The sequence below is a fragment of the Trematosphaeria pertusa genome, assembly GCF_010094035.1.
Source record: "Trematosphaeria pertusa strain CBS 122368 unplaced genomic scaffold BU26scaffold_7, whole genome shotgun sequence".
NCBI classification, from domain to species: Eukaryota; Fungi; Ascomycota; class Dothideomycetes; order Pleosporales; family Trematosphaeriaceae; genus Trematosphaeria; species Trematosphaeria pertusa.
In genome coordinates, this window is record NW_022987218.1 from 1,725,059 (window position 1) to 1,748,269 (window position 23,211).

The 23,211-nt window shown below is 54.2% G+C and overlaps 13 protein-coding genes across 13 annotated transcripts; 7 read left to right on the plus strand and 6 right to left on the minus strand.

The window, feature by feature from the left end:
- Nucleotides 1-186: 186 nt before the first annotated feature.
- On the minus strand, nt 187-871 carry BU26DRAFT_519418 (uncharacterized protein). Its single transcript, XM_033829045.1, has 3 exons — nt 792-871; nt 621-738; nt 187-555 (listed from the first exon to the last, which is right to left on the minus strand). The coding sequence occupies exons 1-3, from the start codon at nt 807-809 to the stop codon at nt 326-328; spliced, it is 366 nt and encodes a 121-aa protein (XP_033684305.1). The 5' UTR covers nt 810-871; the 3' UTR covers nt 187-325.
- A 380-nt stretch (nt 872-1,251) lies between these two features.
- BU26DRAFT_519419 (epoxide hydrolase 1) lies at nt 1,252-2,819 on the minus strand. The gene is made up of 2 exons (XM_033829046.1): nt 2,471-2,819; nt 1,252-2,412 (listed from the first exon to the last, which is right to left on the minus strand). The coding sequence occupies exons 1-2, from the start codon at nt 2,701-2,703 to the stop codon at nt 1,419-1,421; spliced, it is 1,227 nt and encodes a 408-aa protein (XP_033684306.1). The 5' UTR covers nt 2,704-2,819; the 3' UTR covers nt 1,252-1,418.
- Nucleotides 2,820-3,142: 323 nt separating this feature from the next.
- Nucleotides 3,143-5,084, minus strand: BU26DRAFT_484667 (GMP synthase-like protein). The gene is made up of 2 exons (XM_033825857.1): nt 3,399-5,084; nt 3,143-3,345 (listed from the first exon to the last, which is right to left on the minus strand). The coding sequence occupies exons 1-2, from the start codon at nt 4,993-4,995 to the stop codon at nt 3,308-3,310; spliced, it is 1,635 nt and encodes a 544-aa protein (XP_033684307.1). The 5' UTR covers nt 4,996-5,084; the 3' UTR covers nt 3,143-3,307.
- A 67-nt stretch (nt 5,085-5,151) lies between these two features.
- On the plus strand, nt 5,152-6,393 carry BU26DRAFT_519421 (uncharacterized protein). The gene is made up of 2 exons (XM_033829047.1): nt 5,152-5,549; nt 5,600-6,393. The coding sequence occupies exons 1-2, from the start codon at nt 5,217-5,219 to the stop codon at nt 6,149-6,151; spliced, it is 885 nt and encodes a 294-aa protein (XP_033684308.1). The 5' UTR covers nt 5,152-5,216; the 3' UTR covers nt 6,152-6,393.
- A 72-nt stretch (nt 6,394-6,465) lies between these two features.
- On the minus strand, nt 6,466-7,486 carry BU26DRAFT_519422 (ubiquinol-cytochrome c r). The gene is made up of 4 exons (XM_033829048.1): nt 7,172-7,486; nt 6,929-7,017; nt 6,727-6,877; nt 6,466-6,679 (listed from the first exon to the last, which is right to left on the minus strand). The coding sequence occupies exons 1-4, from the start codon at nt 7,461-7,463 to the stop codon at nt 6,498-6,500; spliced, it is 714 nt and encodes a 237-aa protein (XP_033684309.1). The 5' UTR covers nt 7,464-7,486; the 3' UTR covers nt 6,466-6,497.
- Nucleotides 7,487-7,637: 151 nt separating this feature from the next.
- On the plus strand, nt 7,638-8,787 carry BU26DRAFT_519424 (uncharacterized protein). The gene has a single exon (XM_033829049.1). It carries the CDS (start codon nt 7,897-7,899, stop codon nt 8,632-8,634), a length of 738 nt encoding a protein of 245 aa, XP_033684310.1. The 5' UTR covers nt 7,638-7,896; the 3' UTR covers nt 8,635-8,787.
- Nucleotides 8,661-9,989, minus strand: BU26DRAFT_519426 (uncharacterized protein; the record flags this gene model as incomplete). Its single annotated transcript, XM_033829050.1, has 2 exons — nt 9,762-9,989; nt 8,661-9,578 (listed from the first exon to the last, which is right to left on the minus strand). Coding segments are annotated over exons 1-2 (704 nt in total), but the record flags the coding sequence as incomplete, so codon positions are not given.
- Nucleotides 9,990-10,135: 146 nt separating this feature from the next.
- BU26DRAFT_519427 (alpha/beta-hydrolase) lies at nt 10,136-11,904 on the plus strand. The gene has a single exon (XM_033829051.1). The coding sequence runs from the start codon at nt 10,293-10,295 to the stop codon at nt 11,757-11,759; it is 1,467 nt and encodes a 488-aa protein (XP_033684312.1). The 5' UTR covers nt 10,136-10,292; the 3' UTR covers nt 11,760-11,904.
- A 20-nt stretch (nt 11,905-11,924) lies between these two features.
- Nucleotides 11,925-14,398, minus strand: BU26DRAFT_595081 (uncharacterized protein). Its single transcript, XM_033834923.1, has 3 exons — nt 13,754-14,398; nt 12,458-13,688; nt 11,925-12,404 (listed from the first exon to the last, which is right to left on the minus strand). The coding sequence occupies exons 1-3, from the start codon at nt 14,336-14,338 to the stop codon at nt 11,941-11,943; spliced, it is 2,280 nt and encodes a 759-aa protein (XP_033684313.1). The 5' UTR covers nt 14,339-14,398; the 3' UTR covers nt 11,925-11,940.
- Nucleotides 14,399-15,023: 625 nt separating this feature from the next.
- Nucleotides 15,024-17,799, plus strand: BU26DRAFT_519428 (uncharacterized protein). Its single transcript, XM_033829052.1, has 10 exons — nt 15,024-15,377; nt 15,431-15,885; nt 15,947-16,015; nt 16,179-16,280; nt 16,329-16,373; nt 16,448-16,517; nt 16,566-16,851; nt 16,898-16,997; nt 17,047-17,506; nt 17,557-17,799. The coding sequence occupies exons 1-10, from the start codon at nt 15,260-15,262 to the stop codon at nt 17,754-17,756; spliced, it is 1,905 nt and encodes a 634-aa protein (XP_033684314.1). The 5' UTR covers nt 15,024-15,259; the 3' UTR covers nt 17,757-17,799.
- A 353-nt stretch (nt 17,800-18,152) lies between these two features.
- Nucleotides 18,153-19,123, plus strand: BU26DRAFT_519429 (uncharacterized protein). Its single transcript, XM_033829053.1, has one exon. The coding sequence runs from the start codon at nt 18,248-18,250 to the stop codon at nt 18,965-18,967; it is 720 nt and encodes a 239-aa protein (XP_033684315.1). The 5' UTR covers nt 18,153-18,247; the 3' UTR covers nt 18,968-19,123.
- Nucleotides 19,124-19,352: 229 nt separating this feature from the next.
- Nucleotides 19,353-20,214, plus strand: BU26DRAFT_519430 (uncharacterized protein). The gene is made up of 2 exons (XM_033829054.1): nt 19,353-19,521; nt 19,572-20,214. The coding sequence occupies exon 2, from the start codon at nt 19,583-19,585 to the stop codon at nt 20,069-20,071; it is 489 nt and encodes a 162-aa protein (XP_033684316.1). The 5' UTR covers nt 19,353-19,521; nt 19,572-19,582; the 3' UTR covers nt 20,072-20,214.
- Nucleotides 20,215-20,386: 172 nt separating this feature from the next.
- Nucleotides 20,387-23,169, plus strand: BU26DRAFT_605174 (uncharacterized protein). Its single transcript, XM_033835571.1, has 4 exons — nt 20,387-20,928; nt 20,982-21,813; nt 21,863-22,217; nt 22,266-23,169. The coding sequence occupies exons 1-4, from the start codon at nt 20,430-20,432 to the stop codon at nt 23,142-23,144; spliced, it is 2,565 nt and encodes an 854-aa protein (XP_033684317.1). The 5' UTR covers nt 20,387-20,429; the 3' UTR covers nt 23,145-23,169.
- Nucleotides 23,170-23,211: the final 42 nt, after the last annotated feature.

Below are 23,211 nucleotides of genomic sequence, written 5' to 3' on the forward strand. Positions count from 1 at the left end.
CCTCATGATGAGTGGGGAGCTTTTTTGTTGTATGTTGAGGTTCTGTGCACAAGTCAAAATAATGGTGGGGACGCTGCTTCACCGGATCGCGGTGGGGTTGTTTGAAGGGTGATTGCAGGGAAAATTGGGCCAGCCAACAAGAGCAAGAGCGGGCAGGAAACCCAAAGCATTTTCCGCACCATATTTTTCCACGGATCCGATCGCAAAGACCAGCGAACCAGCATTCGGGCTACCATTCCATTCTTCTACAGAACCTCACGATTCACGTAGTGATTATACACACAGGTCTAACGAGCCCAAACCCCTCCCATGCCACGCAGCGTATCTATTTCTTCCCCGGCAGCGCATCACCCTTGCCCTTCCGCCTCAGCTCCGCCTCCTCTTCCTCCCTCAGCTCCTGATCAATCTTAGCGCCTTTCGACGGCTCGTTGCCGTGCGAGCGTGCGGGTAGCGTGGCGTCCTTGTGCAACATGGCCGTCTCCTCGTCCTGGGGCTCAGGCTCGTGCTGCCGCTTCTCTTCATGAGCGAGCCTGTTCATGATGGAGCGCTGGTCCTCTGAAGGCGTGTTAGCTTTGAGTGAAGGGGGGGAGTATGGACGGGACTGGCTGGGGCGTGCTTACTGGAGTCGTTGGGGAGGTGCGAGACGGGCTTGCCCTCCTTGTATCGCTCGGCCGTTTTGAGCTCGCTGTCTTTGTAGTGTCGTTGGTCGCCGGCTTCGTAGACGGTGCGATTTCCGACCTAAGTGGGAACAATGTCAGCATGGCTCCTGTATTTCGTGAGGGTGCACTAACCGATGAGTTTGCAGACATGGTTGATGTAAAAAGGCTTGAATGAAGTGGTTTAGTGGCAAATTGGAGGGTTAGAAAAGCTGTAATAGAAGCTTGAGGACGTGTAGTTATTTCGTTGAGCGTGTTTTGTGAGTTTGGCGGCTCTGACTTTTTGTACTTGTCGAACTGCTCGCGGTGTTCATAATGACGTAGTTGAACCCACTGTGGCCACCAGGTGGGTCCGGCGTCATTCTTCTGCAACACCAAACCTCTGGCATCGTCTTTGATGCCCAACCCCAGATTTCGCGAGTCCTCGGTAAGAATTTATCAATTCGTTCATCTGGGGTTTCCTGCTCAGGATGATTTCAACATCGGTATTAGGAACGCTGTCGGAAGTACCCGGCTCTCGGAAGGTAGCCTGGGATTTTCAATGCGCGTACATATCAAGTGTCGTCCAGAGGCACTCTCCAATTTTTCTTCAAAATATCTGGATTCGAAAAGGCGAGGGTCCGCTGGCACACTCTACATTAACTTCACTATTCCTCCTTACCTGAGACCAAGCGCAAATAAACCTATCCCTATTACATCCCCCAACGACACTCAATCGCTCCCCTCCCCAAAACCACAACATCAGTCTCAACTTCCGCGCTCTCACTCCCAAACTTCCCCCACAAAATCCTCCAAATCCGCCAACATCTCCCCGGGCCTCTCCAGCGCCGGAAAATGCCCACCCTCCTCATGCCCTCTAAACCAGCACAACCTGCCCGTCCTCCCCACCCAGCTCCGCGGCATCGGCGCCAACTCCCTCGGAAAATACGAATAACCCAGCGGCTTATCGACAAACAAATGCGCCTGCGCATGGAAATACCCCTTCGGGTGCGGGACCTGCAGAAAGTCCTCTTCGTACGGGTAGATGCTCGTCGGCATGCACCCTGTGAACCAGTACAGCGAGACCTCGGCCAGGATAGTGGATAGCGGGAGCCGCGACGCCGCATCGCTCCACTCGAGGTATTTTTCGCCGATCCAGGCTAGCAGCGCCACGGGCGAGGCGCTCAGTACGTGCCCGATTGTGGCGGGGCGCGTGCCGTGCTCGCGGCCGTAGGCGTTCCCTGTGGCGTTGAATGCGTCGAACCGCTCGAGCCCTTTCTTCTCTGTGTCGCTGAGTTCGCTGGCCGACGCGTCGTCTGGGGGGAACATGAAGCAGTAGTTTAGATGCAGCGCTTTGCACTCGGGATACGTAGCCGCCATTGTTCGGCCGACGGCCGCGCCGATGTCGCCGCCTTGGACGACGTAGCCGCCATCTCCGAAGCCGAGATTCAGCATCAACTTGTGCATGATGCGCGCGGAGTCTGCGATCTTCCAGGGCCGGTCCAGCGGTGGCGGAGAGGAGAGCGTGTAGCCTGGTAGTGAGGGGACGATGATGTGGTACGGGAGGTCCTGCGGAGAGTATTTCTTGCGCAGCAGGTCGAGCACAGGGAGGAATTCTTGGAAAGAGGCGGGCCAGCCGTGGAGACGAGTTGTTGGGATCGCGCTTTTCTTCTCGGAGAACAGCGCTGCGAAGTGGATGGAATAGATGCGTCCGTCGTCGTCTACGATGTCGGCTTTGTAGTGAGGGAACGAGTTGATGTATTCCTCCTGTTTACGCCTGCCAATTATCAATACGTGTACTAGGAGGCAGTATATGAAAGGGGGAGAATAAATACCAGTCAAACTCGCTCTCCCAATACGCTTTAGCTTCCAGCATCCAAGCACGTGTCACACCTAGGCCATTGTGCCCCTCTCCCCGGTTCTCATAGCATTCCTTCGCTACTGGTGACAGCCTCACCAGCTGCTTGAAATCCCGCACCTGCTGCTCCTCGACGTGGAGCTCGAATTTCTCTATCTTGCCCTGCACATCATGGGGTAGCGTTCCGTAAGATACCGTGGAGGGGGCCATGGTGTACGTCATAAATGTAGTAACTGAACAGAAAATGAAGAATTGTCGGGATGGTGATTTAAGGCTCTGAAACACACACAATACCTCGATTTCTAGGGATATATTTATATCTATGTTCTCAAGTACATGTGCTCCAAAGCATGCTGCGTAGCTGCTATGACGATCGCTGACAAACGCGCAAGGAGAAAGACGCGAACGCGATGCCGAATCGGGAAACATACACGCGTGAGATGTTGCTAGTATCTCGTTAGTTAGGCAGCAGTTACAGCAGCAGTCGGTGCTGGCAGGCTCCCCGCATCCTATCACACGTCAAATTCAATGCGGAGGAAATGATTGATAATCCGGGGTTAGACGTTTCCTGTGAGGTTGCCGTTGCGAGGAGGGTAACTGGCCGCGGTTTGGCAGCAGTTCGGTATAGAAGAAATCCTGGAAGATGATTCATGTTTTCATTTCTAAGCACCGGTACTTGGCCTGGTTGGGTATCATGTCGTCTAAAGTCTATCGTCTATTGCTCCTTTGCAAAGTACCAAGCGTCATAGCTATCACCGCTCGTATCCCAAGTTCACCGCCGAACGGGCTGTTGCATCACCCGTCGGGGCTACGTCTACTCCATCTCAATTGTGCCTGGCGGCTTGCTCGTGACTGGAATATGTTAGCTTGTGGGACTTTGCAGGAATGGGCCAGAGGAGCCTTACTATCATACACCACTCGGCACACGCCGTTAACCTCGTTCACGATCCTCCTGGACACCTTCTTCAAGAAGGCGCCATCAAACGGGTACCAATCCGCCGTCATAAAGTCTGTCGTCTCGACCGCCCGCAGCGCGATAACCTGATCGTGCACCCTCTTATCGCCCATGACGCCCACGGCCTTGACCGGCAACAGCGCCGCAAATGCCTGGCTGATCTTCCTGTACAGGCCCGCGGCCCTGATCTCCTCGATGAAGATGTTGTCTGCCTCCCGTGCAACGCGGACCTGCTCGGGGGTGACTTCACCAAGGATACGGATAGCTATGCCAGGTCCGGGGAACGGATGGCGCCAGACGAGATCTTCCGGAATACCAAGGTTCTTGCCCAGCTCTCTGACTTCGTCTTTGAAGAGCTCGCGAAGGGGTTCGATGAGCTTGAGATTCATGTCCTTGGGTAGTCCACCGACATTGTGGTGTGTTTTGATGGTAGCAGACGGGCCTTTGAAGGAGATGCTCTCAATAACGTCAGGGTAGAGGGTACCCTGAAGCAGCCATTCGATGCCGCCGGCCTTGTCGGACTTGTGGGCTTCGGCGGCAATTTTCTTGGCCGTCTCCTGGAACACTTCGATGAAAGTGTTGCCTATGATCTTGCGCTTCTTCTCGGGGTCGTCGGTGACACCTTTTAGCCGGCCTAGGAAGCGCTCCGAGGCATCGATGACGGTGAGTTTGATGCCCAAGCCTGCCGTCAATGTCTCTTTGACCTGCTGTGCCTCATTCAGTCGCAACACGCCGTTGTCAACTAAGACAGCATGGAAGCGGTCGCCGATAGCTTGCTGCATCAGCTTCGCGGCGACAGTGGAATCCACGCCACCACTGACGGCCCCAATGACCTGCCCCTTATCTCCCACCAGCTTTCTGATTCTCGCAATCTCTTGATCCACGAACTTGCCCATGGTCCAGTCTGTGCGGGCCTGGCAGATGTCCACAGCAAAGTTCTTGAGCACTATCTTCCCCTTGGGCGTATGCGTGACCTCGGGATGGAACTGAATGCCGTAGTACTTCTTCTCCCTGTGCGCCATGCCCGCAAATGGCGCATTGGTGGTAGTAGCCACGGTGATAAAGTCCTCAGGCAGGTGGCTCAGCTTGTCGCCATGGCTCATCCACACCTCCATGTCGTCCTCCAGGCCCGCAAACAGCTTGTCTACGTGTCCGCCCGCCTCCCCGTCGCCATGCCTCTCGACCTTCAGATACGCGTGACCGTACTCCCTCTTCTCGCCTGCAAGCACGTTCTTTCCAAAATGCCACGCAATCTCCTGCAGTCCGTAGCAGATGCCCAGGATGGGAACGCCGAGTTCGAACACAGCGTCGTCGACGTGCGGCGCGTCGTCCCAGTACACCGAGTATGGGCCGCCGGAGAGAATGACGCCTTTGGGGGTCCAGGACAGCTCTGAGAGCTTCTGCGTGCACGGGAGCATCTCCGAGTAGACATTGAGCTCGCGGAGACGGCGCGTGATGAGGTGCGAGTATTGGCTGCCGAAGTCGAGCACGAGGATGGTGTCGAAGGTCTTGTGCGGGGGGATCGGATCGCTGCCGTCGGTGGCCATTTTGATCAGCGTCGCTCCGGGCGAGCAATTGGGTCTGTATGGAGCGGGAGGAGAGAATAGAGGTGGTCGTAGGCAGCGGAGGTGCTCGGTGACTCCCGCCAGAAGGAACGAAATTTTTGGAGGGGCAGTTGCGCCCACCGCCCCGCGTCCGTGCGGCTTCCCAAAAATTATCCATCAACGCCGCCGACTCTCCTCCGGCGAGCTGGCACACATCACTCGCAATGGCAAAGCGGAAATCGCAGAAAGACCCGGAGGACCTTCCCGATGCGCCGGAAGGCAAGGGCAAGAGGAAGAATGAGGATTCCGACAGCGACGAGGACATGGACCTCGTAAACGTCGACTTTGAATGGTTTGACCCCCAGCCCGCAGTCGACTTCCACGGCCTGAAGACGCTCCTGCGCCAACTCCTCGACGTCGACGCGCAGCTCTTCAATCTGTCCGAACTCGCGGACCTCATCCTCTCGCAGCCGCTGCTCGGAAGCACTGTGAAAGTAGACGGCAACGAATCCGATCCGTACGCCTTCCTGACCGTGCTGAATCTCACCACGCATAAAGTCCGCCATGCCCTGCGCTCTTCTCCAACGACACCGCTAACGAAGCTTAGGAGAAGCAGGTCATCAAAGACCTGACCGCATACCTTACCCGCCACTGCGCCGCGCCCTCGTTCTCCGCCTTAAAACCCCTCCTCGAGGACTCCTCGCCCGCGCAGATCGGCCTCGTCCTCACCGAGCGCTTCATCAACATGCCCCACGAGATCGTGCCGCCCATGTACACCATGCTGCTTGAGGAGATCCAGTGGGCACTCGAAGAAAAGGAACCCTACGCTTTCACACACTACCTCGTCCTCTCGAAAACCTACGCCGAGGTGGTATCTACATTACCGTCTTCGGATCAGCCACCCAGTAAAAAGAAAAAAGGAGGAAAGGAATTCGGGGGAGAGACGTTCTACTTTCATCCTGAGGATGAGATATTACACAAGTATGCGCGGGGATGGGGAAGCTTTGAGTACGAGACGCCGGTGGATGAGGGAGCTAGTGACAGTAAGAGGGCGTTCCAGGAGTTGGGGGTGAAGCCGATGGGGCATCTGATTCTGATCGAGGCGGATAAGTTCGCTGGCGCAGTGGATGCGGTGAAGACGTTCTTGAACGGCGGGTAGTGGGCTCCTCCACTATTTGTGGATCGAATGGGGCGGAATTCCAGAGAGCCATCCAGAACTTCGACCGAGAAACGGGACCAAGAATAGATACCCTAGCGCGTGTAGCTGGAGATGGGGTTGCAGGGCTGGTTGGAGGGATAGATGCCAAAAAAGGGCATGCCCTGGCTATAGTCATTAGCGAGCCTTCAGAGAAGGATTGCAAGACTCTAACTTAGAGGTACATTCCTACTGCACACAAGCCGAATCTATGGAAGACGACGTTCAAAGAAATTGTGATGCATGCTTCGCCTATCGACACAGCTCCCGCAGCCGCCCGCCCCTCTTCTAATTTGTACAAAAAACTCAATTAACCGATGACCACCGTTCCATCCTCGGGGAAGTCGTACTCTGGTACCTCGAGATTGAGCGGCGCAGGTCCCTTTCTTATGCGGCCGGAAATGTCGTAATGAGAACCATGGCAGGGGCAGAACCAGCCACCGAAGTCGCCGGCCTCGCCGATGGGCACGCATCCAAGATGGGTGCACACGCCTGTACATCGTTAGCCTCCTGCTATCTAATAAACGAGGGTTATGTACCAAGCATGATCAACCACTCGGGCTTCTTCACGCGCTGGGAGTCTGGTTCCGGGTCTCGCAATGCCTCCCACTTGGTATCCTCGGCCTCCTTGATCTCGTCCTCGGTGCGGTGTCGGATGAAGACGGGCTTGCCTCGCCACTTGATAATGACCTGCTCTCGTCAGTTTCCATGTCTCTGGCCAAGTGTAGCATCGAAACATACGTTCTTGCCCTCAGGAATGGCGGCGAGATCGACTTCGACCTTGGCTTGAGCGAGCACGTCGGCGGAGGCGGACATGTTGACGAGGAAATCTGTGTCGCAAAATCGTTAGCATCTGCATTCCCCATACCGGCACTCGTCCAAATCATCCGCAAAACAGCCAATGGCATTTCTGCGCCTTCCACGCCCTCGACTCTGCCATTTTCCATCGTTTCCCAAGCTTCCTCAAGGTCCGCGGGTATTTACCTTGCACCGTCGCCTTCGCGCCCAAGCTGGCCAGCGCACCCATGGTGCCCACCATGAAGTATTGGAACATTTTCGGGCCGTCCTCTCCAGATGCTTTGCGCCTGTAGGCGCCGAAGGACGGGATCTTGGTGCTGCTGCCGACGCCCTTGAAGGGGCTATCGAATGAGGACGTGGCGTGTACCTCGGAGACGTTGCGGGTCTGCATGGCGGAGCAGCCCGCCCGCGCGACGGGCAGCGAGTGGGCAGTCCATGAGCGGGCTATCGCACGCGTGGAGTTGGCGAGGGCGGGCATCGTGGATACGGCGGTCGGGGTGGTGTGGATGGAGCTGTGTGCTGAGGTCCAGGAAGTTTAGGAAGACGAGGTGTTATCGGGTGAGCGCTGATTGGCTGCTGGGTCCCGGGCCGATGGCAAGGCTGGCACGACTTTTCGCGCAGCGTCATCGCGCGACATTAGCATTATTACAGTGTATACAGACCTCTCAGCACTGCTCTGAACCTTGGAACTCCATCCGTACCGGACACAGTGCCCAATGGCTGCGTACTGTGAATGTGCCTGTCACCAGCATCTGTGGCTTCAGACCCTGCTTGGCTTCTGCCTGCTTCACCTTCAAGGCTGAACGCTGTGACTGACCTTTACCACTAACCTTCAACACAAACAAACTTATTACTTCGCAAACAAAACCCCAACATACTCATCAGACGCGTGGTGATAGAGACCAACCGCAATGGCCGGCGAGGACATTCGGACGTACTTCTCAAAACAGCAGGCAGCTCGCCCAGCACCCTCCATCATGTCCTCGACCAGCAAAAAGGACGCCAAACGGCCAGCGAGCTCTCCTCCAGAGGACTCAAAGGAGCCCCCAGCAGCTCGCCCAAAGACCACGCAAAACGAGCCTCCTCCAGAGGCCTCCGCACCAGGGGATGCGCAACCAACGACTCTCAAGCTCACCTACCACGAAGGCGACATCTTCGGCGCTCCCGACAACACCGTGCTCATCCACGCATGCAACACCCAAGGCTCTTGGGGCGCCGGAATTGCAGCCGCCTTCCGCACCAAGTATCCACAAGCCTATAAAGCGTACCGCAACCACTGCCTCGCCCAGCACGACCCCAAGACGGACCCAGTGCGGACCGGTACATGCCTCCTCATTCCGCCGTGCGAAACAAATCCCAAGACGGCAAAGCACTGGATCGGCTGTCTGTTTACGAGCGCAAAATACGGCAAGGCGAAGGACAAGCCGGCTGTTATACTGCGGAATACGGCGCCTGCGATGAGGGATTTGATGAGGCAGGTTAGCGAGGCTCGTGAGCAGGATGAAGACCAGCCCGTGGAGAGCTTCCGGATGTGCAAGATCAATTCGGCGAGGTTTGGGGTGCCGTGGGAGAGGACGGAAGAGGTGCTTCAGGGCATAGCCGTGGAGGAGGGATGGCCGGAGAGCATACAGGTCTGGAGCATCGAGTGATGGGAAACGAGGCAAAGTTTCTTGCTCTTTGATTTTGTGGATTATTTTGGTGGGCTCATCCTCGCTGGAGAGGAGAGCTCGTACGGTATACCCAATCCATGGCTGAGATCCGCGCAGAAATGTCAGAAAGAAACTTCAGCTCGGGTCCATGACATCTTCCAATCATCATGATGAATGGTCCCGTGTTCAGACCACAGTAAACCATAAGAGAGCAGTATCCCATCCCTTCCATGCCCGTGATATTCCTTGAACGCCAAAAGCCATGCATGGATGCTCCAAAGCCCGCCTAGGCAAAGCTCCTCATCTAGTACCGTTGATCGCCGTGAAACCACTCGGCCGCCTCACCTCCGGACTGCCATTTGTTCTCGGCCCCCGCATCTCCATCTCGATCTGCATCGCCGCGCCGTCCTCTTCAGGCTCGCTCTCTTCCCTCTCCCTCTGGTCATGCCGTGCTTCCTCTTTCGAATCGTCCACGTCCATAGCCTCCACATCCTCCTGGGTTTTGTCCTCCTGTGAAACGTGAGACTCGCGGGGGGCCCCATTGCGGGTTTGCTCTTCTGCCCTGGCTTCAGCTCCATTAACCACAGGCTTGACACCAGACCCACTAGGCCCAGCAAATGCCGCTTGTATGCTTCCCTGTTCCGCCGCCGTCTTCGCCTTCTCTTGCTTGGTAGCTTCCTGCCGCTTCTTGAACTCCTTGTACGTCATCGTCTTGGGCACGACGTCTACGAGGAACTCGAGGTTGTCTGTCTTCGCGACGGCGGACGAGACGTCGCGGTACTGCAGGTTGCGGCGCGGTTTGCGCTCTGCTTTGACGACATTGTGGGTTGTGGTGGCGAGGTGCTGGATGAACATTTCGGTTGCGAGGGCGATGGCGAAGGCGGCGTTTTTAGACGTGTGGAGCCGCTCCGGGTCGGCGTTTATGATCTTTTGCACGCGGGCGACTGGTTTGCGGTTAGATGTCGAGTCGAATTGTAGGGGTATAAGGTCGGAGGGGAGGGGCTATTGCTGTTGTTCGGCGGAGGGAGTTGCGGGATTGAGAAGAGTATGGAGACCCATATTGAGAACGGAGATAAATGGGGTAATCTGAGCGGCGGAAGGATTCAAGAGGGGGCTTTTCGACTTACGCGGAAGCGATACCTGTCCGCTGATATCCTTTGGAGGAGCGATTGGGGTGTTGTTGTAAGGCATCTTGGAGGTAAGCTGCGCTCCACCAGTTCGAGGAAGATGCGTGTGATATTTTGAGGATGCGCGAGCTACTAGCTGACAAGAGATTGTAGAACCGTTTGGGAACTAGCCGTAAGCCGTTCGACGCCGTTGGAAATCGAGATTTGCGATGGTGCCGTTCTAGACGCGTGGGTGGGCAGTCGTGGAGGAGCACGCGAAGCTTCGTCAAACATGTGGCACGTGCGCTCGAGCTTGCCCGATGTGGAAGGTACCTCGATACCGTACTCCGAACTCCATTATTCCGAAAGTCATCAAAAGTCGTCACAGCGGCGCGCCTAAACAAACGTGATCCGAGCTTTATAAGTATGGCCTAAGCTGCCATTCAAACTATTCTCAGCGCTCCTCCCAAGATTTAGTAGCAGGTCTACGAAGGCGTCGATTGCCGAACTGAAGCACTTCACTCCCCACAATACGCCGCCTCATCCATCTCAATGAAGTTTAGATTCGCCTTGCTACTTCCTGCAGTAGCCTCTGCCACACTCTTCTCACAAGTCCCGTTCCAGGACACTCCGGAGGTGGAAGCCTTCCAAATCTACCAGAGCCAATACTCTGAATATCACTCAATCCGCATCAAAGAACAGCAAAATGACACGCTCTGTGATGCACGCTCCAAGCAATACACGGGCTGGCTAGACGTGGGATCAAAGCATCTCTTCTTCTGGTACTTCGAATCGCAAAGCTCGCCCTCCGAAGATCCCCTGGTTCTATGGCTTACCGGCGGACCTGGAGGCTCCTCCATGATCGGGATGCTACAAGAGCTGGGGCCGTGTCTGATTAACGAGCACGGGAATGGCACGGTGTACAACAAGTACGGCTGGAGCAAGGACACGAATCTCCTGTTCATAGATTCCCCGGCTGGTGTCGGCTTCAGCTACCTAGATGAGGGGATACCGCTACCAGCAACAAGTTTCACGGCTGCAGAGGATCTGCATCGCTTCCTACAGCTGTTTGTGAGCGATGTGTTTCCTGAGCTAGCAGACAGAGACTTCCACGTGACTGGAGAGAGCTACGGCGGCCACTATGTTCCAGCGCTGGGCGCCCAAATTATCTCGCAAAATCTTCTGTATCCGAAGCGACCGCAAGTCAACCTAAAATCCATCTTCGTGGGAAATGGTTACGTCTCCCCCCTGGACACCACATTTGGATACTGGGAGACTCTCTGCACCACGAATCCAGGCGTCCAGGAGCCCGTCTTCAACCAAACGCGCTGTGACATCATGGCCTCCAACATGCCTCGCTGCATGGAGCTCTCTAGGGTATGCTACAACCACCCGGACCCGGCAATCTGCGAGGCGGGCTTTATGGTGTGCTGGAAGGGCATCATCGAGCACTATGATGGCGAGTCAGGAGCGGGCGGACGGAATCGCTTCGATATCACGCATCCGTGCTATACTAAGGACGACCTGTGCTACCGCGAGAGCCAGTGGGTTCAGGATTATCTGAATCTGCCATGGGTCTGGGAAGCACTCCATGTCCCTAAAGCTGTCAACAACTACAGTATCTACAACGGCGATGTCGGTATGGCGTTTGGGCTCACGAACGATCCGCTTATCACCATGCAACCACAGGTCATGTATCTTCTCGAGAGCGGAATTGATGTCCTGTTCTACCAGGGCAACTTGGACCTTGCATGCAACACAGCGGGTAATCTCCGCTGGGCTAATTCTATGGAGTGGAAAGGCCAGCCCGCTTTTGTTGCGCAGCCGAAGAGCGCGTGGACGGATGACGGCGAGGAGATAGGATGGTTTAAGGAGGTGAAGATCAAGACAGCAAGTGGAAGGGAGACAACCTTTGCATTGAGCACTGTTGATGGCGCAGGCCACATGGTGCCATACGACAAGCCGAAGCAAGCATTGGCACTAGTGAAGAGGTGGTTGAGCAAAAGAAGTTTCGCTTAATTTGCTGTGCATGTACGAGGGCAATAAGAAAGGCAATCTTTTGGGAAAATGTAGAGTAGGAGAGCAGCTCCAGCGAGCGCAGCGTTCTAGCTTTGTATTACATCCTGCTCCTTAACTAAACTTATGTCTATGTTCTGGTCAGCGCACAACGGCGCTCGAACGGCATTCGCGAGCCAGCCATTCACTCGTAAACGATTTCAACGCCCTTCCAACCAGGGATGACCTCCTCTCTTGTCATTCCCTGACCAGCAGAGTTCCCAAACCGCTTCAGCTCCGGTCTGATCACCAGTCTGAGAACTCTGCGGCCCCCACTCGGCGCACCCAAGACGTCTGTAGCAGCCGGTGGAAGGATTAAGTGCAAACGAAAGCGCTGGGTGCATGTCTCTAACCACGTCTTTGCAGATAAATTTACCAGATCTTTCAACGCCTGACGCTCCTTCAAAGTTAGAGCGGCGACCTTTTCCAGCGGACGCGTCATGGCGTCCACCGCGGCGGCAGCCGCAACCTCGTAGCTTCTGTGACTTCTTTCTGCCTCTAGGCTCTTATTGCCGCGCTCGATATTTTCAAGGAAGGACTTTGCGGCGTCATATCGCCTTTTCTCTGCTTCGGCGGAAGCTCCTGACGGACTGATCGCCGACGATTGCCCTGCTCACGTTCAGTGACGATGCATAGGGAGAGAAACTCATAGGGGGACCCACGTGCTGCATAAACATTGAGCCACTCCTTATCGGCATCTTTCCCTTCCTCTCCCATGATTCGAAACGGCGTCCGAAAGACGTGCGCATGGAGTAATACCCAGAGACAATTCTGCACAATCTGCTGCTTCAGCTTTCTCGTATTTTCTGGATGCAACTGCGATAGGACATGCTCCGGAAACGGCCAGCCCTCCTCTCGCCGGTTATCCCATCGAATTCTCGAGAACTCTTCCACTTGGCCCGCCAGACGCTTGAATCGCGTACTCAGTTCCGGATCGGTGAATCCCTTGAAGTGTTCCCTCGCGACCAGTGCTCCTTTATACTCTTCGATGTCGGCCCGCAGTTGCATCGTATCGGCTTGGAATTGCTGTTCGCGCTTCCTTTCTTTAACCTTGGCTTCTTTTTGAATTCGTGCTTTCTCGATTTCTGCTTCCTGCTTCCACTCCTCTAACTCTCTCTTCATCTCAGCTATCTCACTTTGATGCTCCTCGCGTTCGGTCTCCAGCCGTTGGCGAGCTTCGAGTTTCTGGACTTCTTCTTTCTCCTTCCACTCGTCTACCTCTTCCTGCATCTCCGCTATCTCACTTTCATGCTCCTGCTGTTCTCTCTTCAGCCTTTGTCTAGCTTCAAAACGCTCGCTCTCAAGGCGCTGCTCAAATCCTGCCTGCCTGATTTTGAGAAGCTCGGTCCACTCTGACTGCAATGCCTGGATGACTTGTTCATGCCGATATTCCTCAACAGCGGCACTTTCGCGCATTTGTCGAAGGTCATCCTCGTGGTTGTCACTTAGCCGGCTCAGGTCGCGTCGGAAGTTGATTCTCTCTCCGTTCAGTGTACTTTCATGAGTTCTGCTCAGCTCTTCTTTCTCTGATTTCAGCTTCGCAATATCTCGATTGAGTTGATCCAACTTCCGGTCATGCTGCGTCCTCTGGATGGACTCATCAGTCTTGAAAGCGTCTAGTGTCCTCTCTAAATCAAGCTTTCGCGTATTGCTGTGCCGTAGCTGATTCTTGAGATCTAGCAGCTCCCGCTTCATCGCCTCCATTGGCTTCAGCCTTTCTTCCAAGTCCCACATGCCGCCCGTGAGCATTTTACATAGCTGAAGTATCCGAACTACGGCGGCCTCTGGAGACTCGCCTTTAGGTCCTCTCAGGTCTCGGCAGTCGAGCGCGGCTTGCAAGAGATGGTCGCGGATCTGTGACAGCTGCTTCGAAGCATCTGCTTCATTCAATCCCTGACACCTCACATCAGTTCATCCACAATATACTTAGGGTGTCGAATGAATGAGGTCTCTCTTACAGTGTTGACGGTGTGTTCATTAGAATCTTCCACGGGCTCCTCGTTGTCGTCATCTTGAAGGAAAGTACTGGGGTTTTCCTCCGTTGAGCCCAATGACGCCGGCTTTTGTGACAGCGATGCATGAGGGTCTTCGTGTGCGAGATTATCACCAATGTTTAGAGGTAGGTCTGATGTATAGTCGGTTTGTGTCGCCGGTAGTTCGAATGATGCTGGCTCCCGTAGTTGTGATACGTGCGGGTTTTCATTTGCGGGGCGGCGGCCTATGTTCCCTCGGGATATCGCTGGTGCATAGTCGGCTTCGTAAGATGGCTTGGGCGCTACTGGCACAGCAGGCTTTTCATATTCCCAATGAGCGCCAGGTTCAGACGCTACAGGCAATGATGAAGATTGAGGTTTCCTCTTTACTCGGATGCCCTTTGGCCATTTCTGATACCACGCGTTTTGAGCTCCAGTTACTGCTTGGTGATTGAGTCCCCGGTTGTCATTCTTTCCGCCGACGGCTGAATTAAAGGCTCCAGGAGAGTCGCGGTCGTGGTTGTCCACTCCCTGCTTTCCTTGTGTTCTGTCTCGGCGGGATCTGCGCATCTCGTCGTGATGTCGAAGGCGACTTTCCAGGAACGCTTCTGCAGTTAGGTATGCGTGAAATGGGACTTTCAACTCAGGCAATGAAACCCAAACTCAGTTATGCTGAAATATGTCCGTGCGAACCTTTTCAGATAGCAACTCTGCCTGGTCTGGTGCCTAGCGTTGGATGGCTGCAAGTGCGGCATGCAGTGCCACATACCGCCTCCTTAGTGGCCGATAGAGCTTGCTACGAGAAGGCAGTAAGCGCGTGGCGTTTTGTATGCAGATAAGAACGCGAAGGCGATGTTGCCCGACGCGGGGCAACGAATCATGACAGCAGGCTGAAGTTCAGCCTTGCCAGAGCAGCGGCTCATTTGAGTCGTTGGAATGAGAAATTCCAAGACCTGAGATCCTTTCCGTGGATTCAGGCGTCCAGTCGTCGTTTTGACCTTGCTTTAGTTCGTCCAGCAAAGCCATGGTTGGCAAGCTCGTTACCATTCGCGAACATCGCAAGCCAATGAAACAAGCAACACGCTGTGAGGCCATTCTTATATTCAAGGCTTGAACACCCACCCCTGGTTCGTCAATTGATTAGGCCAAATATACAGTCATTCCATTTCCGGCGGTTGCATACACGCGAGCTTCAACTTGCATGCAAGGCTAGGCCAATACAGGATGCATCTGCTGAAAACCAGTGAAGGCAATACACCCAATCATTCCACGTTAGCGCCATCCTCCTTCAGTCACGAAAACCGCCCACGTCGATTCAGCCTATCCTACCTGAAGGCGCCCGGGGATCATGCCCCCGATGGACACGACCTCATGAAGCCTGCAGCTCAGCCCCGCATCCCCTTCAGCCTTCCACGTCGACCCCAAGTAAAATAATAGCATCCGCTGCCGTTCAGTGTCGGATCGGCTACGCCGGGGATAGGAATAGCCACCATGGAGGAAAGCTCATCCTCCTCTGTACGTCCTCCGTCGGAACGGGAGGGGATGATTGTTCAGGAGATTCTGGAACGACGTCTAGTGATTGGACTAGACTACGGCACGACTTTTACCGGTAAGTTCGTCACGAATGCGGTACCCTTTGTAGTGCGCTAACGCAAATTCCAGGTGTCGCGTATGCAACGCCCGCCGGTAATCGATGTGCACTTCGCGAAATCGATGTGGTCACCGACTGGGGACCTCAGATGGAAAATCACGACAAAGTACCCAGCGTGGTCTCCTACTCCCGTCCAAGTACAGCCCGCGAACAGCAGTGGGGCAGCAGTCTAAGCCCCAACGCGGTGACTATGGTTCATACCAAGTTAGAGCTTGATTTGGAAAGCGTGGCTGGTGAGCTTGACTTGACATTGCAGGTGTTGGACGGGATGAAAAATCTCAACTTTCTGCGAATAATGGGGGACCAAGAAGGGGATGGAATCCCTGCGTACAGCCACAAAAGCCCGGAAGAGATAGTCCAGGATTATTTAAGCAGGGTATTTCAATATCTGGGCAAGGTTGTCGAGGGATTTTCGACCGTGCTCAGAGTGAGGATACCCACTGATATCGTTGTCACTGTTCCGACGGTATGTTATTGTATTTTTGAAAGCTCCAGTGGCTGTTGAGAAGGATACTGAACGCATACAGGGCTGGTCGTACATGGCGATGAATTCCACATATCGCGCACTGTCGAAGGCTGGTTTCAGTCGGACTTCAGTACGTAATATTGGCGCACAACGTTTACGTTCCTCATTCTGGGCTGGGAGCTACGGGTCCCCTTCTGCAGTAGAGTTTCGCAGTCCGCAGGGACGTAATGAAAAGGGGGAATGATGGCTCTTCCCCCTGTCCAACAGAGCTGACTTTGAAATCTCGCGTTTAGTTTCCGATGCTGCAAGACGTCGTGTTCGTAACGGAACCGGAGGCGGCAGCTATGTACACGGCACGTTACTATAGCGATCAGCGGCAAGAAAGCTTTCTCAGGGTAAGGCCCTGTGCTCATGGATGATCACAAATCGTTGATTTCTTTTAGCAAAACCGCTACTTTATTCTTTGCGATGCTGGAGGCGGAACTGTGGTAAGTTGGAACCGAAGTGCTGTTCTACAGAAGTAGATTATCGTATCGCTGATACTGTTTTTTTTTCTGGACAGGATGTGATCTCGTACAAAGTGAAGCAGCTACAACCGACCCTCCAACTCGAGCAGATCGGCAATCCTACAGGTAAAGAAACCTCTCCCATATGCATGATAAGATACTGAACAAGTTCAGGACGTAAATGTGGATCAATTTTCATCAACCTCGAGTTCAAAAAGTGGCTCAAACGTTTGATAGGAGAAGCGAAGTATCGGGAGCTTGACCCCGATCTGGACGTGGACAAGAACGCAGCTCACGCCTTTGAAACGACATCGATGCGACAACTCATGCGAGATTTTGATACGCTCAAGCGGGATTTCCAGCCAAACTCGCATCAAGACTTTCACCTGGACTTGCCTCATCCTCTTGCAAATCTGGACATTCCAGATGTGGTTAATAAGGGCGAGATTACGATTACATGGTACTTTTCCCCATCTATGCGTTCGCATCGGTTAATTGTGACACAGCGCCGATATGGAGCATTTCTTTGATAAATGCGTTGGACAGGTTGTGGGGCTGATCAAGGAGCATGTACTATTGATAGCGAAACGTGGAGGGAGCCCAAAGGTACCTGATTCCCATCTGGCTCGTGATATGACTCTAATTTCCCGGCCAGGATGTAATTCTCGTGGGGGGATTCGGCGAGTCCAGCTACTTGCGCGGTCAGATCGAAACCACCCTGAGAATGTGGAAGCTTCAGCTCCGCCGCCCAGAGACCTCTTGGACAGCTGTTGTACAGGGTGCCGTGATATGCGGTATTGAGAAGGACAACATCTCGAACTTGAGGAGAGCGAATACGTGCAAGTACGACTATTGCATTCGTCTCGATCTACCATTTTCGGACGTCTTTCACACAATGGAAGACCTCAAAAACTCCAACGGCGGGTCGTATGCTGAGCATCAGCTGGACTGGCTTCTGAGCAAAGGCGACCTGGTTCTGTCAGATCGGTCGCACAGGGTGGAGAGGGAAATCACAATATCTTTCTCGAAGAAGACGCGGGGTATCAAAGAGGTGCCTATATATAGGTACACAGAGGATGGTGAACGGCCCAGTCGGTTCAAGAATGCTGTAGATGGTGCGTGTATACCATCTTGTGTTTGTTTCTCCAAGGCTGACTTGCCGTAGAGCTTGAAGAAGCATGTCTGCTAAGCATCGATCTAATGCAGATCCCTTTGACGGGTTGTGAGATAGATCGAGGTTGGGGTATTCGGCCTGATACTTATGAAACGGTGGTCACTCTCGTAACGGAGTTGAAGTGGGAGAGACTAGAGGCTTGCGTGAAGTGGAGAGATTTGGAGCTTGCGAGAAATAGCGTTCTATACTGACAAGTCCGGTCTCCTTCCTGCTCCAGGAACAGATTATCATAATAGCTTTTGAGGCAAATACCACAACTGATGAACATGCATATCGGTAGTTGAGTGCACTAAAATGCAGTATTATGACCTCGTAAGGCTTGGTCGCTACTGTGAATCGGCCTTGAGAATCTAGATTACAGCGCGGGGGCGCGGTTCGTAAGAGGGTTAGCAGGTACTGCTGCCCGAGCGGGCTGAAAGCGGGTAGCTAGGGCGTGGCGTCTAGAACGGGGGCGAATCATTTAATGAAGCGGATTTGGAGGCGCCCTCGGCGGGTCCGTCCGTTCATTGTGCAGTGCATCCAGTCAGGCTGGAATCTATTTTAAAGCCATAGCAATGCCACAGCCTCGCAGCCCTTGAAAAAGTACGGGTAGCCTCCCCAATTGTACAATCCGCGTGAAAATTCCTGCCAGCTTTCGACTCGTAGTCCATTCTATATTCCTCGACTACGACATCGACCCACAATGGTCCAGATAGACCTTTCCGCAAAATACCTCCTTACAAGCGAAGCTCTCGGCTCATCCAAAGCTCTTGCTTCAACCGGCAGCAACGACTCGCTCCTGATCGAGCCCACCGATTCGGGCGACAGCCAGCTATGGTACTTTACTCCGAGCGCCCTTGAAGACCACTTCCGACTCCACACCATTCAGAAAGGCGATTTCGCAGCCTTGGACGTCTACAACTACAACGGCCGAAACTCGCTCGATCTCCATTTCTATGCCAACCAAGAGCTGACCGGACAATACTGGCGAGTTGATGATTGGGGCGACGGTAGTGTGAGGCTCAGCAATAACTTCACGGGGCCCGATATACACTTAGAAGTCAATGCCGATAACTGGAAATTAACTCTTGCCGGCGGCGACACATCAGGTCAGCATTGGACTCTCAGTCTGCCTGGGGAGACATCTACCGCTGCCACTTCCCGAACACCTGGACCAAAAACCAGCTTTACCACCAATTCCACTGGCTCATGCACATCGAGTTGCTCTGCGACCGCAACTTCTGGAGCTCAGAACGACCTTTCGAAAGCACAGATTGGAGGAATAGCAGGCGGCTCAGTGGCTGGAGCTCTTCTCGTCGCTGCAGGCGCGATTTTCTGGTGGCAAAGATCGAGGAGAAGGGCAGGTGTCGAGCGACCAAGGAAGGAAGCGATGCGAAGCAACGGCCGAATTGATTTCAAATGAGAGGGTGCCCACTCCGTGTTCTTTCTTGTTCGTGAGATTTCTGGTGACGAACTGGGCTGAGGAGCGGCAGCCTGTAGTAAGCGCTGTAAGCTCTCGCATGTCTGGCAAAATATTCCTTCTAGCAGATATGTGCATAGTAATCAGCCAATCGCAAACATATCTGTTGTTGCGGAACCTTCGTGTCGCCCAATGAACCGTATGATTTCAGCGAGTGGCGTTCCGGCCGGGACTAAATGCATGCAATGTCAACCGGCGAAAACGCATCTAGTCGGAAAGAGCGAAGATGTCTTAGGACAAGGCAAACTCCACGGGCGGCTAGGCAGGCTGACCACGAGGCTGAAGAGGGTAGCGCCTCACTTCGGCGGCATTCTTGCCGCCCACCCCCGCCCGCTCTCTCTCTTCGGACTACGTGCTAGCCTGTTAGCCTGCTCGATTGCTTTGCTCCTCAAGGCTGCCTCGGTTCTCATCGTTGCAGAGGTGCTTGGTCGCCTTCCACTCCATCCAAGCCTTCTTTTGAAGTAGGCTATGTGAAGATCTCCGGAGTCTGAACTGCGGTATGTTAACTCCGCACACAAATCACGAACACAAATAACTTAGTCCTCAGGTGTCCCGGGAATGGTCATGGAAAAATTCGGCAAGCTCGTGAAACGAAAGAAGCCCAGCCCCCAACCCGCTGTCCCTCCCATCGAAGCAGCTCACCACCCAAAGCCGGGCGATATACCCATAACGCGACGGAAGCGACAACTCATCCAGCCAGCAGAGTTGCGGCAGCTACGAGAGCTAATCCGCTGCCGATACGCCCTCGACGTCGAAATCTGGAGCGACCGCAATGTGAAGTTCTACCAACGAGATCGCGCTATCGAGAACATGAGGAAATCGATGGCGGCGCTGGCAAGGATACAAAGGACTGTTGAGGCATGGGACAAAAGGGATTTTTTCGCCAGCGATGACGAGTATATGAAGTTCCGAGAGCTCAAGAGAAGGGTTCTGGAGGAGGGAAAGAGGGATTGGGCGAGCCATCCGCCGTGGGAGAAGGCCTTGCAGAACGGGAATGCGAATAGTCATGGGGGACTTGGTATGCTTGACCAGGACAATTACAGATGATTCACCGCCGGAACTTCCAAGGTTGTTGGTAGCGATGTATCCTGTAATGTACCTCGGTTAAATTTCCCTTTCGAGAACACATAATCACGACTCGTGAGCCCATTCTGGCTTGCACGGTCGATCAATGAAGGTAGATAAACCCGTTTTTAAGAGCTCAACTGTTGCTGAAGTGATTCAAGCTACAATAAAAGACTAAGTTTGCACGGTGAGAATATTGTGGCGCGGTTGATGTGATTGGTCCAGCAGTGGTGTGGCGTTTCAGCCTCATTGATCGGACCTCCGAGACGGCGGCCTGAAGCTCTCCAACAAGCTTGGAAGCTTCCAACATCACACGTCCTGACCATACTCTGGCCATGCGATGAATCGCAGCTCGTCCTCCCACTCTCGGCCGGGCGCCCAACTAACCCGCTCATCCTCCTCCTTTGCGCCCTCCCTCCGCCGCCGCAACACGTCCATCTCCTTCCAAGAACCCGACCCCTCTGACCCGGAAGCCGCGCAGACGGCGCACCACGACCATGCCATTGTCGAGGAAATTGCCGAGATAAAGCGCTACGAGGACTTTACTACTATCGACTGGGTGCAAGACGCGGCTCGAGAACAGCTCCGCCGGAAAGCGCGGCGGAAGGAGCGTGCGGGCTTCTGGGAGAGAGAGCGCAGGATTGGATGGAGACGTAGGGTCGCCGAGGCATACGATGCGGGGCAGGCGTGGATTGTGGTGACGCTGGTGGGCGCAGCCATTGGGCTGAATGCCGCCTTCTTGAATATTGCAACCGAGTGGTTGAGTGACGTGAAGCTGGGGCACTGCGAGACGGCGTTCTATTTGAACGAGAATTTCTGCTGCTGGGGTGCAGAGAGCGGTATGCTAAAAACCTACCTGGAGCTTTGGGGAGCTTGGGCTGATCAGACGCAGGGTGCTCCGAGTGGAAACGATGGAGCGGCTTCTGGCCGATCAACTACGTCCTCTATATCCTCTTCGCTGCCCTCTTCTCCTTGACGGCTGCCCTGCTCGTCAAGTCGTTTGCGCCATATGCTGCTGGATCGGGAATATCGGAGATGAAGTGCATCATTGCAGGTTTCGTTATGAAGGGCTTCCTGGGTGCCTGGACGCTGGTGATAAAGTCGATTGGGTTGCCTCTCGCGATCGCGTCCGGACTCTCGATTGGGAAAGAAGGGCCAAGCGTCCATTACGCTGTGTGTACCGGAAATGTCATATCGAGATTCTTCGACAAGTATCGCCGGAATGCCGCGAAGACGAGGGAGATATTAAGCGCCAGCGCAGCGGCAGGGGTCGGTGTAGCTTTCGGAAGTCCGATTGGAGGGGTGCTGTTCTCCTTGGAGGAGATGTCAAACTACTTTCCTCTGAAAACCATGTGGAGGAGCTATTTCTGCGCGCTGGTGGCTACCGCCGTGCTGGCCGCTATGAACCCCTTCCGAACCGGCCAGCTGGTCATGTTCCAGGTCAAATACGACCGGTCCTGGCACTTTTTCGAGATCTTCTTCTACCTGATCATCGGAGCCTTTGGCGGACTCTACGGCGCCTTCGTCATCAAGTGGAACCTCCGCGTCCAGGTGTTCCGGAAGAAGTACCTCGCCAAATACCCCATCATTGAGGCGGTTACACTGGCTGTGCTTACGGCTATTGTTTGCTATCCGAACATGTTCCTCAGGATTGACATGACGGAGAGCATGGAGATCCTCTTCCAAGAGTGTGAAGGGGGTCATGATTACGACGCGCTTTGCGAGTGAGTGAGTACTTTTCCGGGCTAGAGTGCTGTGGCTAATTAAGGGCAGTGGCAACAACCGTTGGCATATGATCTTCTCACTTGCCATTGCCACTATCCTTCGTACGCTGCTGGTCATAATCTCTTTTGGGTGCAAGGTCCCAGCAGGTATCTTCGTGCCCTCCATGGCTATCGGAGCCTCTTTCGGGCGTATGGTCGGTATCTTTGTGCAACATCTACATGAGAGCTTCCCGAATTCTGCCTTCTTCTCCGCGTGCGAGCCCGACGTACCGTGCATTACGCCGGGCACGTATGCTTTCCTGGGCGCTGGCGCTGCTCTTAGTGGCATCATGCATATTACGGTCTCGGTTGTTGTCATCATGTTTGAAATCACCGGCGCCTTGACATACATTCTACCGACTATGGTATGTTGCCATTAAATCTCGATGAGTGGATTCGCTAACCGCAAGCAGATCGTTGTCGGTGTAACCAAAGCCGTCGGCGAGCGATTTGGCCATGGCGGCATTGCCGATCGCATGATCTATCTAAACGGATACCCTTTCCTGGACAATAAAGAAGAGCACACGTTTGGCGTCCCAGTATCACAAGTCATGGCCTCGCACGTCGTTTCTCTGCCGGCCACTGGGCTTGAATTACGGCAACTGGAGCGTATTATGAATGAGAATCAATACCAAGGATATCCGATAGTGGACGACGCAAGCACAAAGACCCTCATCGGCTACATGGGCAGGACAGAGCTCCGGTACGCTATCGACCGGGCAAAGAGAGACCAGATGGCGCCTGGGCACGCGAAATGCTTTTTTACCTCATCTGGCACCGGTACAGACGCACGCACCCCCGCTTCCACGATGCCCGCTGTCACGTTTGACACCATGTCGGCCACCTCGGCGCAACTGCGCGTCGACTTCTCTAAATTCATGGATCCGACTCCACTCACAGTGCACCCACGCCTTCCTCTAGAAACCGTCATGGAGCTTTTCAAAAAGATGGGACCGCGCGTCATTCTCATAGAATACCGCGGCCGGCTCACGGGCCTCATCACCGTGAAGGACTGTCTCAAGTATCAGTTTAAGGTCGAGGCTCATGAGAATCCGCGGGATGCCACTAGCCTGGACGAGCGGCAAGAGAAGATCTGGGGCGTCATCAAGGCCGGGGCGGAGTGGGTTGATGGGAGATTTAACGGGCTGAGGAGAAGGCTGGGAATTGGTGGGCAGGATATTCGGTTAGTTAGTCCGACCAGTGCGGGTAGTGCTGAGCGAGAGCGGTTAAGGGATAGCGACGAGGCGACTGAGCTGGAACTGGAAGACCGGGAGAGTAGTGGAGTTAGATAGATGGTAATGTTCAAACGCATTGTCTGAACCCCTTGGAGACCCCCTTGCGATGTTTGTGGTGCAGGCA

Bases quoted from the DNA above. Each gene is read 5' to 3' on its own strand.
- BU26DRAFT_519422 (XM_033829048.1), bottom strand. From the start codon at position 7,463: ATGCCCGCCCTCGCCAACTCCACGCGTGCGATAGCCCGCTCATGGACT. The intron at 6,878-6,928 runs GTATGTTTCGAT...TGACGAGAGCAG, and splicing joins CCATTCCTGAGGGCAAGAAC to GTCATTATCAAGTGGCGAGG. The intron at 6,680-6,726 runs GTACATAACCCT...AACGATGTACAG, and splicing joins CGAGTGGTTGATCATGCTTG to GCGTGTGCACCCATCTTGGA.
- BU26DRAFT_519428 (XM_033829052.1), top strand. From the start codon at position 15,260: ATGGAGGAAAGCTCATCCTCCTCTGTACGTCCTCCGTCGGAACGGGAG. The intron at 15,378-15,430 runs GTAAGTTCGTCA...CGCAAATTCCAG, and splicing joins CTACGGCACGACTTTTACCG to GTGTCGCGTATGCAACGCCC. The intron at 16,852-16,897 runs GTACTTTTCCCC...ATTGTGACACAG, and splicing joins GGCGAGATTACGATTACATG to CGCCGATATGGAGCATTTCT.
- BU26DRAFT_484667 (XM_033825857.1), bottom strand. From the start codon at position 4,995: ATGGCCACCGACGGCAGCGATCCGATCCCCCCGCACAAGACCTTCGAC. The intron at 3,346-3,398 runs GTAAGGCTCCTC...AACATATTCCAG, and splicing joins GTGCCGAGTGGTGTATGATA to TCACGAGCAAGCCGCCAGGC.
- BU26DRAFT_519421 (XM_033829047.1), top strand. From the start codon at position 5,217: ATGGCAAAGCGGAAATCGCAGAAAGACCCGGAGGACCTTCCCGATGCG. The intron at 5,550-5,599 runs GTCCGCCATGCC...AACGAAGCTTAG, and splicing joins TGAATCTCACCACGCATAAA to GAGAAGCAGGTCATCAAAGA.
- BU26DRAFT_605174 (XM_033835571.1), top strand. From the start codon at position 20,430: ATGAATCGCAGCTCGTCCTCCCACTCTCGGCCGGGCGCCCAACTAACC. The intron at 20,929-20,981 runs GTATGCTAAAAA...GATCAGACGCAG, and splicing joins CTGCTGGGGTGCAGAGAGCG to GGTGCTCCGAGTGGAAACGA. The intron at 21,814-21,862 runs GTGAGTGAGTAC...AATTAAGGGCAG, and splicing joins GATTACGACGCGCTTTGCGA to TGGCAACAACCGTTGGCATA.
- BU26DRAFT_519429 (XM_033829053.1), top strand. From the start codon at position 18,248: ATGGTCCAGATAGACCTTTCCGCAAAATACCTCCTTACAAGCGAAGCT.
- BU26DRAFT_519430 (XM_033829054.1), top strand. From the start codon at position 19,583: ATGGTCATGGAAAAATTCGGCAAGCTCGTGAAACGAAAGAAGCCCAGC.
- BU26DRAFT_519427 (XM_033829051.1), top strand. From the start codon at position 10,293: ATGAAGTTTAGATTCGCCTTGCTACTTCCTGCAGTAGCCTCTGCCACA.
- BU26DRAFT_519424 (XM_033829049.1), top strand. From the start codon at position 7,897: ATGGCCGGCGAGGACATTCGGACGTACTTCTCAAAACAGCAGGCAGCT.
- BU26DRAFT_519419 (XM_033829046.1), bottom strand. From the start codon at position 2,703: ATGGCCCCCTCCACGGTATCTTACGGAACGCTACCCCATGATGTGCAG. The intron at 2,413-2,470 runs GTATTTATTCTC...GATAATTGGCAG, and splicing joins TGGGAGAGCGAGTTTGACTG to GCGTAAACAGGAGGAATACA.
- BU26DRAFT_595081 (XM_033834923.1), bottom strand. From the start codon at position 14,338: ATGCGCAGATCCCGCCGAGACAGAACACAAGGAAAGCAGGGAGTGGAC. The intron at 13,689-13,753 runs GTAAGAGAGACC...GTGAGGTGTCAG, and splicing joins ATGAACACACCGTCAACACT to GGATTGAATGAAGCAGATGC. The intron at 12,405-12,457 runs GTGGGTCCCCCT...GAACGTGAGCAG, and splicing joins GCTCAATGTTTATGCAGCAC to GGCAATCGTCGGCGATCAGT.
- BU26DRAFT_519418 (XM_033829045.1), bottom strand. The intron at 556-620 runs GTAAGCACGCCC...ACACGCCTTCAG, and splicing joins GCACCTCCCCAACGACTCCA to AGGACCAGCGCTCCATCATG.